The 21,805-nt window shown below is 36.8% G+C and overlaps 1 protein-coding gene across 2 annotated transcripts; it reads left to right on the top strand.

Moving 5' to 3' along the window:
* The first annotated feature begins 5,313 nt into the window (after window positions 1-5,313).
* LOC131930291 (transducin beta-like protein 3) lies at window positions 5,314-21,805 on the top strand. 2 transcript variants are annotated; one of them, XM_059286711.1, is made up of 23 exons: window positions 5,314-5,399; window positions 6,939-6,990; window positions 7,319-7,414; window positions 7,618-7,665; window positions 7,897-7,974; window positions 8,305-8,453; window positions 9,179-9,349; window positions 10,252-10,327; window positions 10,489-10,576; window positions 11,017-11,216; window positions 12,804-12,998; window positions 13,613-13,682; window positions 14,257-14,293; window positions 14,773-14,980; window positions 15,849-15,950; window positions 16,434-16,502; window positions 16,989-17,059; window positions 18,309-18,465; window positions 18,722-18,780; window positions 19,295-19,398; window positions 19,818-20,048; window positions 21,002-21,103; window positions 21,749-21,805. In XM_059286711.1, the coding sequence occupies exons 1-22, from the start codon at window positions 5,380-5,382 to the stop codon at window positions 21,085-21,087; spliced, it is 2,367 nt and encodes a 788-aa protein (XP_059142694.1). In that variant the 5' UTR covers window positions 5,314-5,379; the 3' UTR covers window positions 21,088-21,103; window positions 21,749-21,805. The 2 variants fall into 2 exon arrangements, with proteins under 2 accessions (XP_059142694.1, XP_059142693.1); XM_059286710.1 differs by lacking the exon at window positions 14,257-14,293 and adding an exon at window positions 13,831-13,867.

Here is a 21,805-nt window from a genome sequence, read left to right as displayed (position 1 = left end):
GTCTGCTGGTAAAAACTTGGTATAGCGACATATATATATAATTATATGTATATATATATATATATATATATATATATATATATATATATATATATATATATATATATATATATATATATATATATATATACATATATATATATATATATGTATATATATATATATATATATATATATATATATATATATATATATATACTAGCCGTCCCGGCCAGGCCCTGCTCTGGCTTCTGTGAAAAACCTTTCTGTTAACGACCATTACCTGTGTGTTTAGTAATCATCATAAACCCGGCATTGCCCACCCAAACCACAACCAACCAAAACAACAAAACGCAAACATAACGCTAACACAATTACAAATACAAACGAAAACAAAAACCTAACAACAAACCCAACCACAACCACAAACACCAATACAAACACAAAGAAAAAACAAACAAAAAAGCAAACGAAAACAAAAACCTAACAACAAACCCAACCACAAACACCAATACCAACAAAAAAAAACAAAAAAAAAACGAAAAAGCAAACGAAAACAAACCAAATCCAAACGCAAAACCAACCAAAAACACAAATACAAACCCAAACAAAAAAACACAAACAAAAACGAAAAAAGAAAGAACGAAAACAAACCAAATCCAAACGCAAAACCAACCAAAAACACAAATACAAACCCAAACAAAAAAAAACACAAACAAAAACGAAAAAAGAAAGAACAAAAACGAACCAAATCAAAACGCAACCACTAACGCAAACCCACCTAAACACAAAGAAAACACTAACGCGAACATAAACGCCCGGGGCAGAATCGCCTGTTTTAGCTTAATAAACGACTATAGTACCCCAACTTATTCATAGTTTTTGCACTCACTTAAACGAACGCGCCTGTTTCAATTTAATGAACAATTATAATACTCCAAGCTTATCCGTAAAATACCTAAAACATTTGCACTTGATTAATCCCCGCTAATTATGTAATTATTTTTTTCCCAACACCAAAACAAAGTAATTAAAAAGTAAATGCTTTTCAACTAATGCAAAGGTTTCATAAAGGGAAGTAATTGTGTTTTGCCTAATTTATTAAAGGGAAGTAAGCGCTATAGGACTAAATAAAAACATAATTAGAATTTTTGTAAAAGATGATATTTTTTTAAAACTTGTGTTTAATGAACATGCCGACAATTATTACTATAATTTGAAAAATGAAAATGATTTCCCAACACTTTTAATAGTAATTTTTTAACTCATAAATTTAGACAAACGCGCACGATAATTGATCTAACACTTAAATCCGTAGAAATGCCAACGACAAACATATGCGTTACAGAATTGAGCTTTATATATTAGATACTAGCCGTCCCGGCCAGGCCCTGCTCTGGCTTCTGTGAAAAACCCTTCTGTTAAAGACCATCACCTGTGTGTTTAGTAATCATCATAAACCCGGCATTGCCCACCCAAACCACAACCAACCAAAACAACAAAACGCAAACATAACGCTAACACAATTACAAATACAAACGAAAACAAAAACTTACAACAAACCAACCACAACCACAAACACCAATACGAACACAAAGAAAAAAGCAAACGAAAACAAACCAAATCCAAACACAAAACCAACCACAAACACAAACCCAAAGAAAAAAACAAACGAAAAAGCAAACGAAAACAAACCAAATACAAACGCAAAACCAACCACAAACCCAAAGAAAAAAAAACACAAAAGAAAAAACAAACGAAAACAAACCAAATCCAAACGCAAAACCAACCTCAAACACAAATACAAACACAAACCCAATGAAAATAAAACACAAACGAAAACGAAAAAAGAAAGAACAAAAACGAACCAAATCAAAACGCAACCACTAACGCAAACCCAACCTAAACACAAAGAAAATACTAACGCGAATATAAACGCAAAGTGCTCACGGGGCTGAATCGCCTACTTCAACTTAATAAACGACTATAGTACCCCAACTTATTCATAGTCTTTTGCACTCACTTTAATGAACGTAGGCGCGAAACCGAACACGGGAGGCCCGGGACCCCAAAAAGCACCCTGTCTGGGCGCCAGAGGACGCACCATGACGTCACCGCCTGATTGAACTTAGTAAACGCCTATAGTGCATAACTTATTTATAGTCTTTTGAACTCACGCGAACGTAGATACCATAGCGTACACCGGAAGGCCCGGGGCGCCAAATAGCACCCTGTCGGGGTGCCGGAGGACGCCCGGATTTGATTCACTTAAAGACTATAGTAACCAGAGTTTCTTCCAGGCATCTCTTCGGGGGGGCTTTGCCCCCCCGAAAAATTTTTACCGCCCCCCAGAACGATATGAAATTTACATAATTTATATAGAAAATATATACTTTTAACAGTGTCCGCCCCCCCCGAAGAAAGTTTACCGCCCCCCCGAAGATTTCAAGTGTCCCCCCGGAAAAAAAAGTCTGGAAGAAACACTGATAGTAACCTTTCTTACCCATAGTCTATCGCACTGTTTAAAACAAAATTATGCAGCATAGCGCTCACATGATAGCCCAGGGTGCCAAATCAAACCGTGCAGGGGCGCCGGCGGACGCGCCTGTTTCAATTTAGTGAACAAAAATGATAATACTCCAAGCTTATCCGTAAATGGAAAGAAATAAACGTATATGATTTGTAGGACCTGGCTTATTAAATGTTATTGATTTAAAAAAAAAATAATAATTATTGAACAGTATGTTCAGTGTATAGAATAAATAAAAGTCAGTGTTAAAAATACCTAACGACATTGCACTTAATCAATCCCCGCTAATTGTGTAATTATTTTTTTTTTCTTAACACCAAAAACAAAGTAATAAAATGTTAATTCTCTCTTCTTAAGGATTTATTTTTCATTAAAGGGAAGTAACTTTGCAGTCAATACATTTCCGACACAATTTTAGAAATTTTATAAACGTCGATACACTTTTTAAAAATTTTATGTCGCGTTCATAATTGAAAATTATTCTTCTAAGTAAATAGAATGAAAATTGTTTTTAAAGACTTTCAATGGTAATTTTTTGACTCGTAAATTTAGACTTTGAGCACGATAAAAAATCTAACACTTAAATCCGTAGAAGTGTCAACGACAAACTTTTTTGTTTTTTGCCACACGTTACAGAACTGAGCTTTATATATTAGATATATATATATATATGTATATATATATATATATATATATATATATATATATATATATATATATATATATATATATATATACTTTGTTTCTTGGGTGGGGGGTGACACCACGAAGTCCCGCATCTGGTGATACCCGACCTAGCGACGCCGCTGGCCGTAACTAATATTTAATAGCTTGTAATTACAATAGCATATTAACACATTTTTTTAGATATTTTTTTTTAAAAGTCCAACACAAAGTAACGCGATGCATTACTGTAGTTTACCCCAGGATGCCTCACCCAATGCGGCGCCCCACAGCTCTGCACCACCTAGTGGCGCCCGACTCGTTGACGGCACCACACCATTATCTGGTCTATAAAAAAAATGTGTGTAAATATAACCCCCCCCCCCACCCCATCTCAGCGATGTATTGCAGGTTAATGTCATCGTTAATGGATTATAGGGTGCTCAAATTCTATCAATGTTTAGATTTTCTCGACAGCTCTTTCATTCTCGTATCAGCTGACCTAGCCTGGCCCGTTTAATGCACCCATCCATTGCTGCTGCATTTTCTGGCATGCTCGAAAATTGGTATTTTCTTTTTTACGTGTGTTTTTGAAGGACGGAAAAGGGGGAGAGGGTGGGTGGATTGATTGGAGGAGGCGTTCCTTTTTAATTTTTTTGGTTAAGCTGATGAGTTTTTACTGTCTGATTGGAATTTTTTTTTTCTTCTAATGAATATAAATAGAAAGGGAAGTAATGAGCTATATGGATTTATTAAAAAGCTGGAGGGTTGATAGCAAAAAGGGGAATAATTTGTTTTTCGTGGTAAGTCTTCAAACTTTTAACAAGGCTCAAAATAATCCTCCGAAAAATCTTCCAGAGAAAAAAAAATTGATGTTGGCATATAAGCATGAGATCAAATGCAGGCTTCGATGTCTAGCTGCAGTTTTAGTTCTATTGAAGTTTGTATATTATGCATCTCATAACTTACTTTTAAGCGGTGACTGGAAAGATGCGCAACGGAAAACTGCGCAGAAAGAAGTGCGCAAGGCCATTTTTGTTTTCTTAAATCCACCATTTAAGGACATTAACAAATAGTGTCTGCACAGTGGCGTAACGAGGTCGGGTGTCACCCGGTGCTGCACTTAATGGTGTCACCCCCCCCCCCCCAGAGGCGTAGCGACCCTTCCCATGGACAAACTTTCAATTTTCGATTTGCACATTTGCACCCTCCCCCCCCTAAAACTTTTGATTTGCACCTCTTAAAAGACTATTTAACACTCGAATTAATCACTTAATTAAGTAGAATTATCATTTTTCTGTATATATTTGGCTATTTTTTGCTTTGGTGTCACGCCCCTGTGTCTGCATATACATTGTAGCATAATTAACAATATCTCAACGAAATAAGACAAAATTAAAGTGTATTAGTATAATAAATAGCTTGTATTTGCGCATTTTTCTGTTTGCGCAGTTTTTGTTGCGCAGGTTTCCGATTGGGGTGATGCTTGGTACTTCGCATTCGAATGACCTTTTCCTCCTCATGGCCAGTAGCGTAGCGAGGGGGGGGGGGGGGGCGGGGGGGGGGGGACATATGTCCATGGGCGCCGACCTTAGGGGGGGGGGCGCCTAATTGAAAGTTTGAGGGGGGGTGCAAATGAAAAGTTCAAAGGGGGGTGCAAATCGAAAGTTTGAGGGGGGGGGGGTTGCAAATGAAAAGTTCGAGGGGGGTGCAAATCGAAAATTTGCTCTCGAGGGGGCGCCAAATTGGAAGTATGTCCCCGGGCGCCGGGAAGGGTCGCTACGCCTCTGCTCATGGCTACACATTATCACAAAAAAAAACACCCCTACTATGACGTCACATCTCAGCCTACATCTCCCCCCCCCCCCATAGCAGTTTGATTTTTTTCATCGATTCTTTTCTTTTCAAAATATTTACTGAGCTAATTTCTAATACACTTTACAAAAACAGCTGTCTAAAACGCGAATAATTCATCTTCTAGCCTTCTAAACTCCCACCCCCCACCTCCTCGTCGCACATCGTCGCAAAATTCCAACCTACTTCCTCCCCCACAGGAGTGTGTCTGTTGTTAATAATAAAATGGTTTATTTCTAAAAATGCGAATTAGTCAGAAGAAAACAAAAGTACTTAACAACCGGAAACGGATATGGTCTTGTTTACAATATTTAAACCACAAGTAACACATGAGTTCTTAAACAAATTGAAAAATGAACCGGTTGAAAACAAGGTGTGTAGATTAATGGGCGCTGATAAATTTAGGGTTCAACGGCTGTAGTGTTATTTTAATGATTATACACATTATTAGTTCAAAATTAATAAATCTATGAACTTGAAATTCTATTTTCCAAACTCAACTCAGGAGTCACTTCACTCACTTTTCAACTTTTCAGACCCTCGCTTTCTCATTCTCACACCACACCTCAGCCTACACCCCTCCCCCTCAAAACTGCAGTTGAATTTTTCCTAAAACAGAAATTATTTTTCAAAAATCTTGTCTGAACTCTGTCAACAGAGTATTTTAATCAACGAAGTGACTACTCGGAAAAAGATTTTTCTCCCCAAAGTCTCAACTTGGTCGGCAAAAGATAGTTCTGCGCAGTGACCTATGGCTAGGGTTAGGGATAGTGTTGGGGTTAGTGTTCTGCGGTTGTAAACACACGCATGCGCAGTACCATAGAAAACATCGCCACGATGGCAAGTCGTAGTTTCTCTCCATTGCGCATGCGTATCTAACTAGTATCTTATTCCAGCTAGCATCGGCCTTTAATCAATTCCTATTACAATTTAATTTAGGGAATGAATTTATTAAAAATTAAAACAGTTTTCTAAAACGCGAAATAACCGTAATGGCTAAATTTTGTTTTCTAACATTGCTGTTTTATAATGCAAACATGTGATGTCACAACATCTGAAACCCACCCCCCCCCCCCCCCAAACCCTCACCACACACTGTCACAAAATTACGGACCTCCCCCCCCCTTATGAGTGTGACGTCATTTATGGACAACCCCTTAGACCTAATATTGGATAATATTTAGATCTAGATCTAGTAGGCTTGGTGTGAGTAAATTATGATGGTATCTGTGAAACTTTTACTTACGGCATCCGAATTCCAACGTGCTAACTAATGATACAGAAAACTTTGATCCAGAATTTTAATTTAGGCCTAAAATTGGCCTAAACCCTTTATTTATGATTTAAGTTGGTATTGTTATAATAATGATTTATAATGTACCATGTAGCTGCATTCTAAATTGGTCTATAATTGAACAACTTTTTTATAGTAGAATACCACTTAGTTTGAAACAGTGTCTCGCTATTTACCAGTCATTCAGCAGTTACAACTTCCATTTTACCACCTCGCCATTTTGCGTTTCACATTTCACTAAGACCCTTATTCTGCCCTCATTTAGATTTTATTTTTGCTTTTGGAATTTTGAAGTAAACTAGGGGTCACCCATTATGTTAATAAACAGCATTAAAAAAAAAAAAATTCCTAGTTACAATGAGTGGGATGTTTTATCCATGTTTATTAAAATTAACCTACAATTTATAAAAAAAAAGTCTTTATAAATGTGAAATAATGTCAAAAACTCTGGTTTCAACATTTTTTACAATGCAAAAGTGGATTAATCTTAGATTGTTTAGCCTGTTAAAATTTCTGGAGAAAATTTTTAAATATTTCTTTTTGTTACATGTAATGTAACTATGTGTTTTATGAATCATTTTCTTACATGTAGAATAACACAGATTTTTTTTGTTTCAGTTTTGCTATAAATGAAAAATATTCAGCGTTCTACACAGGTGGACAACTACAGGTGATTATTTTTAAAAAAAAACAATATCTCCTGATTTTATTTAGCTACACTTGTATTTGTAATTATAATGTAGAGTTAGTGATTGATAACATAAAGTTTAGAGGAACTAATTGAAGGAAATATTTTTTGTACATGTCCTATGCAAGACTGCATTTTCTATCTAAAATAAGCAGTTAATCAAAGCTTCTTTCTCATGAGCCTTTTTACACTTGTTAAAAAAAACAAATTGTGAGTAAATTTTCCTTTTCTGTTTTAGCAGATTTTTTAATTAAACAACTGTCCTATCTCCTCTGAATATTACAAAATGTTTTTGTTTACCCCAAACTAGCTCAGCAGTGATGGAACCAAACTTTTCTGTGGGTGTGGCAAAGAGGTTAAGATTGTTGATATCAAAACAGGCAAGATCACAATGTCTATTGGCCAGGTAACTGTCATGGTGTTCAGACTACGTTTTTAACAATACGCATTCCTTATTTATTGAGTTATTTAATTCTAATTCAGTCTAATATTCATCATCTGAAGTAGAATTCACCTGTTTCAATTACTTCTGCATATAAGAAGATTATAATAAGTCTAATATTAATAAAGCTTAAACTGTTTCCCAATATATTTTTTAAATATATCCAGGACGAGGATGAAGAAATCTGCCAGTTTCTGCTGAGTCGTGATGATGAGGTAAGTCAAAGCCTGAATATAGACTGAAGGAAATTCATAAAGCTAGCTTTTAATTAGGTAGAAAAGTGAGAGATTTATTTCAATTTTAGAAAATGATTGAAATGGCAAAAAAACATAATATTTATTTAACGATGTTTTGTTTTACGTATGGTTATTGTTAAAAAATCTAATACCTGAGTTTTGTTCTATGCTGAATGTCTGACTACTAACCTGTAAAAATTATAATTCTAGTTTTTAGTTTTGGCAACCAGAAATCAGCTCTTCAGACAGTGGCGATGGAGAGACAAAACCCTAGTCAAAACATGGAGGGTGGGTACTTTTTATACACTGATCAGTTTGCTATGTTGCTAAAGATTTTTTTTTATAAAAATTCAATTGCCAGAAGTTTACAGCTGCAGTCTTATAATCTTGGATAATATATTTTAATTTGGTTCTAATTGCTTTGTTTTACAGTATAATTTTATAACCAAAAATTATTAATACTTCATATTCATATTTCAGAATAGTTTTTGATTTACTTTTTTCATATATTATTACAAAGTTTAAATATTTATTTTTCATATAAAATGATTCTTTAATATACATTACATTATACATTTTTGGTCAGATAATATCACCATTTTGGTCCTTTTTTCACAGTCTGTCCACAATGCCCCTGTGACCTGTCTAGCCTTTGACCCCACCATCACCCTGTTGGCCTCTGGCTGTGCTGACCACACCATCAAAGTCTACGACATTGTCAGGGGCTATTTCACTCACAATTTTAAAGGTCATCGTGGTGTTGTAAGGTGAGGATGGCCTCTCTGAAACTGACTTAGCTGGTCACCAGTTGAACAGCTGGTCACCAGTTGAACAGCTGGTCCCCAGTATAACTGTTGGTCATTAGTCTAACAGCATGTCACCAGTTTAATGGCTGGTCACCAGTTTAACAGCTGGTCTCATGAAGATCACACTAACTCCTATAAAGACAATAGTGTTGTATAATAAGAATACTCTAACCTTGCTCAGTCTACACTTACTGTAAATATAAAAACAATTTTTTTTAAACTCTATATCAGTGCTTCAGCTTTCCGCCCTGCTATTCACTCCAACACATTTTCCTTTCCTCGTCCAAAATTTTACAATAAGGTTTAGTTAAAATTTCATCGATTTTAGTCGGAATTTTTTTTTACATTTACATCAGTACTTAGATAAATAAGAGAGACTTCACATTATGTTGAATGAAAAAAAAAAAAGGATGAAATGTATTGTTCATTAAAAATTGACAGTGAATGTAGGGAAATCTCTGTTTTCATTTCTGAAAATTTTTGTTGAGTGTAGTGAGCCTGACTTATGTGATTAAGGTGTGACAGTTACCTTTAACACCTGACATTGATCCTTGTCCCTAAGACTCACTTGTCCCTAAGACTCACCTGTCCCTAAGACTCACTTGTCCCTAAGACTCACCTGTCCCTAAGACTCACTTGTCCCTAAGACTCACCTGTCCCTAAGACTCACATGTCCCATTCCACAGGTACGTGACCTTTCACCCCAGAGCTGAGCAGCTCCACCTGGTCTCAGCTGCCGAGGACTACACTGTCAAGGTCTGGGACCTGAAGCTCAGCGCCTGCATCATGTCCAGTGAGTGTCACACCAGCCTGGTCACCTCCATAGCATTTGCTGATAATGGGGCAACCATGTACAGGTCAGTTTATTTATGGTGACTAGGTCACTTCCATAGCATTTGCTGATAATGGGGCAACCATGTACAGGTGAGTTTATTTATGGTGACTTGGTCACCTCCATAGCATTTGCTGATAATGGGGCAACCATGTACAGGTGAGTTTATTTATGGTGACTTGGTCATCTCTATAGCATTTGCTGATAATGGGGCAACCATGTACAGGTGAGTTTATTTATGGTGACTTGGTCACCTCCATAGCATTTGCTGATAATGGGGCAACCATGTACAGGTGAGTTTATTTATGGTGACTTGGTCACCTCCATAGCATTTACTGATAATGGGGCAACCATGTACAGGTGAGTTTATTTATGGTGACTTGGTCACCTCCATAGCATTTACTGATAATGGGGCAACCATGTACAGGTGAGTTTTTGATGGTGGGTTGGTCACCTCCATAGCATTTACTGATAATGGGGCAACCATGTACAGGTCAGTTTATTTATGGTGACGTCACGTACTGGTGATTTCTTTAATGGTTAAACCATCTTTTTGTGTATTTTTTTGTTTGTTCGTATTCTATGAGATGTTATCTGAGGTATTTATCATGGACATTTTTAATAGACAATAATGAAGTCTTGTACTTTTTATTGTTAATGTCTTAAAATGTGTTGTTTTTAACCATGTATAATAAATGTTGCACTGTTGTTTTTTTGTGGTGGGGGTAATTATATGGAAGTTTTATTGTTTTACGTTTCCTGTGAAGGTATAATATAATTTGAACAGCTTGTGTTAATGTTAATGAGACTGGATTATTTATAAAGTTTACCTTAAAATTTTATTATATAGAGAGTGTGTAAAAATATGAAGTTACAATCATAGCGTTAGCACCTAAAATTGTAAAATAATAACGTTGAATTTTTCAGTGCTGGGAAAGATAAAGTTGTATGTATCTGGAAAACTGACAAGTGGAAAGTCTTCAAGACTATACCAGTGTTTCAGGTAGCATTTCATATTACAAAATTACTAGCTTCATGAACACTAATCTTTGTCTATGAATAATAATAAAAAATGTAAAATAAATGGTAGCATGATTTGAATATATGAATTTAGTTTCTGTGTCTGGTTTTTCAGTGTCTGAATTTATTTTCTCTCTGTTCCAGTCAGTAGTGTCTGTGATTGTCCCCCTTGAGTTCCCCAGTCTTATTGATGACGACAACACATCCAGGTTTATAACTGTCTGCTCTAATGGTTGGTTGTTTTCACTGTTTTACTGGTTGTTTAAGTTATGGACCATTTTATTTTGGTCCTAATGGTTGGTAGTATTCACCCTGTTACTAGTCTTTAAATAAAAGTTGAATTTTTAATTTATGGACCATTTTATTTTGGTCCTAATGGTTGGTGGTATTCACAGTTTTACTGGTGGTTAGGTTAAAGGTGAATTTTTTAGGTATGTCCTATTTTATCGTTGGTTCTAATGGCTAATTTTTTTACTGTACTATTGTGTTGTAAGAAAGTTCAATTTTTATTTTTTTGTTCAAGTGGTTGGTAGTTTTGATTAAGTACAAGTCAGTTGGTTTAAAAAAACCAGCCTATTTTATTTTGGTCCAGTGCCTTCAACCAGTAGTTTTCCTTGTAATACGTTAACCAAGGTAAACAGTATGTGTCATACAATACTGTACACATTTCAGGGGAAGTCCGAGTTATCAATGCGGAGTCTGGCAAATATGAATACACAAATACATGTCGCTTGAGTGACTCAGAAGACGACAGCAAGAGTGACTCATACATCACTCAAGCTCTCTATTCCACTGATCTAAACGGCATTGTTTTAGCTACCTATGACGACAACATCATACAGCTCAGCAAAGATTTTACAATTGAAAAGCAGGTTTGTGGGACTGAAGTAGTTTTATCATCTTCCATCGCTCTTTAATCTCAGTGGCACCAGTTTGTCATAATTTTTTGTCATCTTTCTTCATCTTCTACTGATCTAAATAATTCTGCAATGGAGGACCAATTTACCTACAGCAAAATACTAGATGAAGTTGGCAGTATTTTATAGCAAAAGAATGTACATTGTATATAACAAATAGCTAAAATAATTTTTTCTGTTCTTATTTGCCTATTGGGAAGTACTAGATGAAATAGTATATTGATGTTATGTGAAGCAACTGTTATAGTAAAGCAACTCAAATATCTCAGTCCAGAGATAAAAGATTTTTTTTTAATTCTTTAACTAACTTTATGGACATTTCAACGAAATTTTGAGTCTTCACTGTTATTCTTTCTTTAGCTAGCTCTATGGTCATTTGGATAAAGTTTTAAGCCGTCACTAATGTGGTGGGCGGGGGGGGGGGGGGGGGGCGGGGGGGATGTGTATATGTGTGCTCTATGAATCTATATGATGACCACTCCTATAACTAACACTCCAACTATAAACATGTGATGAGGACGGGAACTCTTATTTTCCGATGACACTAAGTTGACGACATAAACAACTTTGATCATAAAATAGAATTAACTTTATTATCAAATACTAATACTACACAATATAAAAACACATCCTTTTCATACAATGGCTAACCCCCAAATGTCTTCACTCCTACGTCCTATGTCTTATGCCATCACTAAAATTCTATTTTTCACTAGCTCTATGGTCATTTGGATGGAATTTTGAGCAGTCACTAAAATTCTCTCTGTAGCTCCATGTTTTTAGATGAAATTTTTGAATCTTCTCTTAAATTCTTTCTTTGGCTAGCTCTGTAGTCATTTGGATGAAATCTTGAGCCTTCACTAAAATTCTTTAAATAGCTCTGTAGTCATTTGGATGAAATCTTGAGCCTTTACTAAAATTCTTTAAATAGCTCTGTGGTCACTTGGATGAAATCTTGAGCCTTCACTAAAATTCTTTAACTAGCTCTGTGGTCATTTGGATGAAATCTTGAGCCTTCACTAAAATTCTTTCTTTAACTAGCTCTGTGGTCATTTGGATGAAATCTTGAGCCTTCACTAAAATTCTTTAACTAGCTCTGTAGTCATTTGGATGAAATCTTGAGCCTTCACTAAAATTCTTTCTTTGACTAGCTCTGTGGTCATTTGGATGAAATCTTGAGCCTTCACTAAAATTCTTTCTTTAACTAGCTCTGTGGACATTTGGATGAAATCTTGAGCCTTTGCTAAATTCTTTTAACTAGCTCTGTGGTCATTTGGATGAAATCTTGAGCCTTCACTAAAATTCTTTGTTTGACTAGCTCTGTGGACATTTGGATGAAATCTTGAGCCGTCACTAAAATTCTTTGTTTGACTAGCTCTGTGGTCATTTGGATAAAATCTTGAGCCGTCACTAAAATTCTTTCTTTGGCTAGCTCTGTGGTCATTTGGATGAAATCTTGAGCCTTCACTAAAATTCTTTAACTAGCTCTGTAGTCATTTGGATAAAATCTTGAGCCGTCACTAAAATTCTTTCTTTGGCTAGCTCTGTGGTCATTTGGATGAAATCTTGAGCCTTCATTTCCTGGGGGAAGACGACTCGCATGTAGTGGCGGCCACCAACACTGACCTGCTCAAAGTTTTCAACAGGGACACCTGGGAGTGCCAGATGATGGCAGGTCACTCTGACATTATAACAAGTCTGGATGTCAAGGGAAACTTCATTGTCTCTGGTTCTAAGGTAAGTGCGGTGTTAAACTTGATTGTTGTGCTAAACTTGATTGTTGTGCTAAACTTGATTGTTGTGTTTAACTTAAGTTGCTGTGCTTAACTTAATGTTATGTGTAACATTTATCCTGGAATAACATTAGAATATCTAGTCTAGAAAGTGGAAAGATGCATAAACATCATTTAAATCTTCCACAAAACAGCTATGTCCCTGTTAATTTTTGAACACTAGATCAAAACCTTGATATTTTTAATTTGTATTTATTTTGAAATACAAACTTTGTGATTTAATTGCGATTTGTTATTAAAGACTCCACCTAGGTATGACCTGGTACAGACTCATTAATTAACATTTCAATTACATTATTATGTCACCAACAACAAAAGAACTAAATTTGATTTTACTCCTTTTTCAATTGTAGTTGAGTAATAAAAAACATAATAGCCAAAAATAATTTGAACTTTGAACAAATATAATATAAAAGACACATAATGAAGTTTATCCAACATATTTGCAGACATTAAAATAATAATTTAAGTATCTAGCTTAAAAGATTTTATTACAATTATTTTTAGTTAATAGAATTTTTTGTTTCTCAAAATAAAAGCCATATTTCTTTTCATCAGGATTCTTCCATCAGGATTTGGAATTTATCAGCAGACACTGGGTTTGTCACTTGTTTGGGTGTAGGTCGAGGTCACACGCAAGCTGTACAGTCTGTGGCTTTAGCCAGGTCAGTCAGTGTCAAGTATGTTGTGATACAGGTCTAGGTCATACACAAGCTGTACAGTCTGTAGCTTTAGCCAGGTCAGTCAGTGTCAAGTATGTTGTGATACAGGTCTAGGTCATACACAAGCTGTACAGTCTGTAGCTTTAGCCAGGTCAGTCAGTGTCAAGTATGTTGTGATACAGGTCATACACAAGCTGTACAGTCTGTAGCTTTAGCCAGGTCAGTCAGTGTCAAGTATGTTGTGATACAGGTCATACACAAGCTGTACAGTCTGTAGCTTTAGCCAGGTCAGTCAGTGTCAAGTATGTTGTGATACAGGTCTAAGTCATACACAACCTGTACAGTCTGTGGCTTTAGCCAGGTCAGTCAGTGTCAAGTATGTTGTGATACAGGTCATACACAAGCTGTACAGTCTGTAGCTTTAGCCAGGTCAGTCAGTGTCAAGTATGTTGTGATACAGGTCTAGGTCATACACAAGCTGTATAGTCTGTAGCTTTAGCCAGGTCAGTCAGTGTCAAGTATGTTGTGATACAGGTCGAGGTCATACACAAGCTGTACAGTCTGTAGCTTTAGCCAGGTCAGTCAGTGTCAAGTATGTTGTGATACAGGTCTAGGTCATACACAAGCTGTATAGTCTGTAGCTTTAGCCAGGTCAGTCAGTGTCAAGTATGTTGTGATACAGGTCTAGGTCATACACAAGCTGTACAGTCTGTAGCTTTAGCCAGGTCAGTCAGTGTCAAGTATGTTGTGATACAGGTCTAGGTCATACACAAGCTGTACAGTCTGTAGCTTTAGCCAGGTCAGTCAGTGTCAAGTATGTTGTGATACAGGTCTAGGTCATACACAAGCTGTACAGTCTGTAGCTTTAGCCAGGTCAGTCAGTGTCAAGTATGTTGTGTTACAGGTCCAAGTCATGCACAATTTATTTTGACCACTGGTCATCCACACATTTTAACATCCTTAGAGAATTTATTTATCATACTGTGTTTTTAATGGTTTTTTAGCTGTAGTCAAACTAAAGCGACACATTTTTGTCAACTTTCATGACCTTTTCAGACATTCAGCCCGTCCGACATATGTGCTGTCAGGTGGCGTGGACATGACACTCAAGGTCTGGTCATTTCCTGCGGAGACTGACATCACCCCCATGGCGACCCTGCGCGTGGCCGCCACAGAACATGCACACGACAAGGACATCAACTGTCTGGCTGTGGCCCCTAATGATAAGCTCATAGCCAGTGGGTCCTATGATAAAACAGCTAAGGTATGGTTGGCTGTGGCTCCTAATGATAAAACAGCTAAGGTATGGTTGGCTGTGGCCCCTAATGATAAGCTTATAGCCAGTGGTTCCTATGATAAAACAGCTAAGGTATGGTTGGCTATGGCCCCTAATGATAAGCTCATAACCAGTGGTTCCTATGATAAAACAGCTAAGGTATGGTTGGCTGTGACCCCTAATGATAAAACAGCTAAGGTATGGTTGGCTGTGGCCCCTAATGATAAAACAGCTAAGGTATGGTTGGCCGTGGCCCCTAATGATAAGCTCATAGCCAGTGGTTCCTATGATAAAACAGCTAAGGTATGGTTGGCTGTGGCTCCATCATTCGACCACCTCAACTGCTTTAGACTTGTTATTTTTGTATATGGATTCAGATATTTTTAATAAAAATGTTCTCATATTACTAATGTAAAACTAAAAATGTTTAAATGTTTCAGCACTTTATTTAATTTGTTTCATATGACCAAACATTTGTCCTTTAGCTGTGGAATATAGACGTTTTAATTTGTTTCATATGACCAAACATTTGTCCTTTAGCTGTGGAATATAGACATTTTAATTTATTTCATATGACCAAACATTTGTCCTTTAGCTGTGGAATATAGACATTTGAATTTGTTTCATATGACCAAACTTTTGTCCTGTAGCTGTGGAATATAGACATTTTAATTTGTTTCATATGACCAAACAATTGTGGAATATAGACATTTTAATTTGTTTCATATGACCAAACATTTGTCCTTAGCTGTGGAATATAGACATTTTAATTTGTTTCATATGACCAAACATTTGTCCTTTAGCTGTGGAATATAGACATTTTAATTTTTCATATGACCAAACATTTGTCCTGTAGCTGTGGAATATAGACGATGGACTCCACTCCCTCACACTTCTTGCTGTACTGCGGGGACACAAGAGGGGGATCTGGTGTGTCAAGTTCTCACCTGTAGACCAGGTAAGTTGTGGGTCAAGATGACATTTTTTATCATGCATTGTTTAGGAAATAATAAAGGTGACAAGAAAAGTGTGCTATAGACTCCCCATTAAAATGAACGCAATGTATTTTGGTTTGTTTTTTTTTAAATGGATCATTTATAGACTTTAGCAAAGAATGACCACATAAACATTGTAGCATAATAAAACAATTTTCCATGTAATATGACAGAATGAAAATGTATTAATGTATTTTTATTGTATTTGATTTGCGCAATCGGTTTGTATTTTTGCCATTTTCCGTTTCCTCATTTTTCTGAGAAACAAATAAAATGCATCAGTTAAAAATTTTTTAAAATTTATTTTTAATTTACTTTATGTTAATCTTTTCATTGTATATCATAGAAAAAAATATATGAACTTATTTGAATAAAATGTAATTATTTACCTATATGCATTAGATTATTCTTGAGGTTAAAATCTAAAATTTTCATCTTTTACTTAGATTGTGGCCACAAGTTCTGGTGATGGTTACATCAAGCTGTGGAGTGTGTCTGACTACTCTTGTGTTAGGGTAAGAGTTTGGGTTAGAGTGAGGGTGAGGGTAAGAGTTAGTGTTGGGGTTAGGGTATGGGTTGGGGTTAGAGTGATGCTAGGGTGAGAGGATTAGAGTTGGAGTTGTTAGAGGGTTAGTGTTTGTGTGAGAATTAGGGTAAGAGTTAGTGTTAGGGTAAGAGTTAGAGGATTAGAGTTATTGGGGTGTTAGTGTGGGAATTAGGGTTTGAGTTTGGGTGAGGGCTATTGTGAGAGCTGGGGTTAGGCTTAAACTTAGACTTAAGGTTAGAGATGAGGGTAGGGTTAGAGTTATTGGAGGGTTAGTGTGAGAATTAGGGTTCAAGTGAGGCTTTGGTGTGGGTTAGGGTTAGACTTCAGGTTAGAGATGGGGGTAGAATGAGAGTTAAGCCTCTACCCAAATGGTTGTTTCTCTTTAGATGTGTTTGTATTCAAACTCTGAGCTCATCTGTTGAATCTAACTGAAGGTTTCAAACTTTTTTGACAGACTTTTGAAGGCCATGACAGCTCTGTGCTCTCCATTTTGTTTTTGTCAAGTGGGAGACAGCTTTTATCCAGGTGAGGTCACAGTAGCTCTGGTGTACAGGGACTTTAGGTCACAGTAGCTCTGGTGTACAGGGACTTTATGTGACAGTAGCTCTGGTGTACAGGGACTTTATGTGACAGTAGCTCTGGTGTACAGGGACTTATGTGACAGTAGCTCTGGTGTACAGGGACTTTATGTGACAGTAGCTCTGGTGTACAGGAACTTATGTGACAGTAGCTCTGGTGTACAGGGACTTATGTGACAGTAGCTCTGGTGTACAGGAACTTATGTGACAGTAGCTCTGGTGTACAGGGACTTATGTGACAGTAGCTCTGGTGTACAGGAACTTATGTGACAGTAGCTCTGGTGTACAGGGACTTATGTGACAGTAGCTCTGGTGTACAGGGACTTATGTGACAGTAGCTCTGGTGTACAGGGACTTATGTGACAGTAGCTCTGGTGTACAGGGACTTTATGTGACAGTAGCTCTGGTGTACAGGAACTTATGTGACAGTAGCTCTGGTGTACAGGAACTTATGTGACAGTAGCTCTGGTGTACAGGGACTTATGTGACAGTAGCTCTGGTGTACAGGGACTTTATGTGACAGTAGCTCTGGTGTACAGGGACTTTATGTGACAGTAGCTCTGGTGTACAGGGACTTATGTGACAGTAGCTCTGGTGTACAGGGACTTATGTGACAGTAGCTCTGGTGTACAGGGACTTTATGTGACAGTAGCTCTGGTGTACAGGGACTTTATGTTAACAGTGCTTGTTTAGGATCAAATATTTGGAAGTTCTGTATGATCATTGATGTGTATGTCTTAATGGGGGTGGAGGGGTATTTTTATACTGAGACATGTTGTGGGGGGGGGGGGGGGGGGGGGAGTTGATGTCTGTTTTGAAAGTTGAATTTTTATGTATATCTTTATGGGGGTGAAAGGGTATTTTTATATGGGGATGTGTTTTGCTGGGGGGGGGGGAGTTGTGTTTGTTGATGGGGGGGGGGGGGGTTGTTTGATTGTTGATGGGGGTGATTAATGTCTGTTTTTATTGGGGGGGGGGGGTTAATGCTTGGCCTTGTGCAGATGGAGGTGAAGGGGTCAATTTTTGTGTTGATGGGATTCATTTGTTAAGCGATGGTGATTGCGGCCATGTGTGTGTTGATGAAGGTGGGCAATGTTTCTTGTGGAGCCGATGTGAAATTTGACACTAGTTGATGAAATTAGTACAGCCGCCTAAGTAGGAAAAATGTTCATTTAAATGTTTTTTTTTTCCCACAGTGGTTCAGATGGTTTACTGAAACTTTGGCTGATTAAAACAAGTGAATGTTTGAAAACTTTTGAAGGCCACGATGCCAAAGTGTGGACAATAGCAGCCACATCACAAGAGGATTATGTACTGTCAGGGGGAGCTGACTCCACAGTTGTCTTGTGGAAGGTTTGTCTTCCTTTGTTCACTCACAACATTTTTGTTTTAGCAGCTTTCTTTATCAGCATAGAAAGTTGGAGTGGAATCTTGTTACTAAACCTATATATGAATGGCTCAGTGGAAAATGTACTTATGTAATTTTATAGTTTTGACAAAAACACGTTCCAAGTTTTTAAAATGATGTTGAAATAACTCCTTTTTTTCATGTACATATATATATATATATAAATAATTTTATATTCTAATATGTTATAATGTGTTGCAGGATGTGACACAACAAGAAGAAACAGAAAAACAGGAACAAATCCAGAAGCACGTCATGCAGTGAGTTTATACACAATCTGTATCACAATTATATTGTCACTTATTTTGTTATTTATACACAATCTGTATCACAATATTATTGTAACTTTGTGTTGTTTTTATACTCAATCTGTATCACTATAATATTGTCACTTTTTCTTGTTTATACACAATCTCTTTCATAATCATATTGTCACTTTGTCTTGTTTTTATACACAATCTGTTTCACCATAATATTGTCACTTTTTCTTGTTTATACACAATCTGTTTCACATTAATATTGTCACTTTGTCTTGTTTTTATACACAATCAGTTACACAATATTATTGTCACTTTTTCCTGCTGTTAATAATGGAATAACAGTGTGAAAATGTTTTCCTTTTTATTCTTTTATCTAAAGTTTACAAAATGCTTTGGTCGAATTATACAGTATTTTTGTAAAATAAAAGTATGTTTTTGAGTACTCTGAGACTAGTACTTTTGTAAAATAAAAGTATGTTTTTGAGCACTCTGAGACATAAAAATTTTCTTTCAGGGAGCAAGTTTTGTCCAATCTGATAGCAGACAAGAAGTTTGTCAGGGCTATGGGGCTGGCTATATCTCTCAGTAAGCCGTACAGAGCTCTGAATATTCTCAAAGGTGAGATGACTTACAATTTTTTTTAGATCTCTGCTTTCTAAAATAGTAAACATCACACTGGCAGAAAGTCAGGTGGGGGGAGGGGCTAGTATCCCTTACACCTAAATAAGTAACTGATCTAAGTTAACACAAACATTACATGTAAACTATTACAATCTTATGTATAACATGTGATACACTGATTAAAACAAAATCTTCTTTTTGCTTGATATATTGATTGTATATCTTGTTTTTGTTTTTTTTTTTAAATTTAAATGGTTAGCATAAACAATTTTTTAATAGTGGTATTTTTTTTTTCTAGCATTTGATTATTCCATTAATTCTTTGTTGAAAAAACTGTTGTTTTTAACACAATGTGAATTATGTTTCTTGACTGTTGTGTGTATTCCTTCTACAATCCATCGTCTATGTTGAAACAGAGGTTCTCAAGTTGGAGGACGGGGAGAAACAGTTAGAGAGACTGATCTGCAAACTGCGGATGGACCAAATAGAATCTGTGTTAAAGTTTGCTGTGGACTGGAACACCAACAGCAGGAACTACTACCCAGCCCAGCAGCTCATCAATGTTGTCCTCCGGAACTTTCTACCACAGGAGCTGGCCAAGCTGCCAAACATTCAGTCTATAGTTGAGGGCCTGACAGTTTATACAGGTGAGGAGGGGGGTCAAACAGTTTACACAGGTGAGAGGGGGTCTAAGAATTTACATAGGTGAGAGGGGGGGGTCTAACAGTTTACACAGGTGAGGAGGGGGGATACCAGTTTACACAGATGAGAGGGGGGTCTAAGAATTTACACAGGGGAGAAAGGGTAATTTACACAGGTGAGGGGCCTTACAGTTTACACAGGTGAGAGGGGGTGTCTAAGAATTCACACATGAGGAGGGGCTAACAGTTTAGATAGGTGAGAGGGGGGTCTAACAGTTTACACAGGTGAGAGGGTGGGTCTAAGAATTTACAGAGGTGGGGGGGGGGGGCTAACAGTTTACACAGGTGAGAGGGGGGTGTCTAAGAATTTACACAGGGGAGAAAGGGTAATTTACACAGGTGAGAGGGGGGTGTCTAAGAATTCACACATGAGGAGGGGCTAACAGTTTACACAGGTGAGGGGGGGTCATTTACACAGGTGAGAGAAGTACAACATATTAAACAGGTTAGGGAGGGGGGGGGGGGGTCTAACAGTTTACACAGGTGAGAGATGATGGCTCTTGATAATATACTTTACAAAGGTCTAATGTTGTGAACCAAATGTCTCATGACTTACACTAAAGGTCTAATATTTTAAAATAAAGATCAAATATTTTACACTAAAGGTCCAATATTTTACACTGAAGGTCTAATATTTTACACTAAAGATCTAATATTTTCACTAAAGGTCTAACATTTTACACTAAATATCTAATATTTTCACTAAAGGTCTAATATTTTCACTAAAGGTCTAATATTTTACACTAAAGTTCTAATATTTTCACTAAAGGTCTAATATTTTACACTGAAGGTCTAATATTTTACACTAAAGATCTAATATTTTCACTAAAGGTCTAATATTTTACAATAAAGGTCTAATAACTTATAAGCTACAACACACCTGTGTATCACCTCCACAGACAGACACCTACAGAGACTGGACAACCTTCTGATGGAGTCCCACTTTGCTGAGTACTGCTACAGTTGTATGAAGACATCAGTCTAGCTCTTGACCAGTACAGGTAGGTCCTTCATCAAGTTTCTACATCAGTCTAGCTCTTGACCAGTTCAGGTAGGTCATTCATCAAGTTTCTACTATTGACCAGTCCAGGTAGGTCCTTCATCAAGTTTCTACATCAGTCTAGCTCTTGACCAGTCCAGGTAGGTCCTTATCAAGTTTCTACATCAGTCTAGCTCTTGACCAGTTCAGGTAGGTAATTCATCAAGTTTCTACTATTGACCAGTCCAGGTAGGTCCTTCATCAAGTTTCTACTCTTGACCAGTCCAGGTAGGTCCTTCATCAAGTTTCTACATCAGTCTAGCTCTTGACCAGTTCAGGTAGGTCATTCATCAAGTTTCTACTATTGACCAGTCCAGGTAGGTCCTTCATCAAGTTTCTACATCAGTCTAGCTCTTGACCTGATCAGGTAGGTCCTTCATCAAATCTTTAGCAGGTCATCTTTATCTTGTTCACTGGCATAGCAAGACTTTCATATCACCTTTAGTTATAGCCTCTAACTTTTAGAAATAAATTTTCAAATATTTATTCTTTGGGATTGTGCACAGTTATGTAATGTTAAGGAGAGGTAGGTTTACGTTGACATATTGTATGCTTTACTTTTTATGTAAACTGACTGACCACCATTGTGATATTAATTATATTGCAGGTGCTGTTTGCTGATGGGAACTAATTAGAAATAAATAAATATAACAGAAGAAAACAT

The sequence above is a fragment of the Physella acuta genome, unplaced genomic scaffold (assembly GCF_028476545.2).
Source record: "Physella acuta isolate Inbredline_101_S28 unplaced genomic scaffold, ASM2847654v3 ptg001752l, whole genome shotgun sequence".
NCBI lineage: Eukaryota > Metazoa > Mollusca > Gastropoda > Physidae > Physella > Physella acuta.
This window is presented reverse-complemented; position numbering and strand designations above follow the sequence as displayed.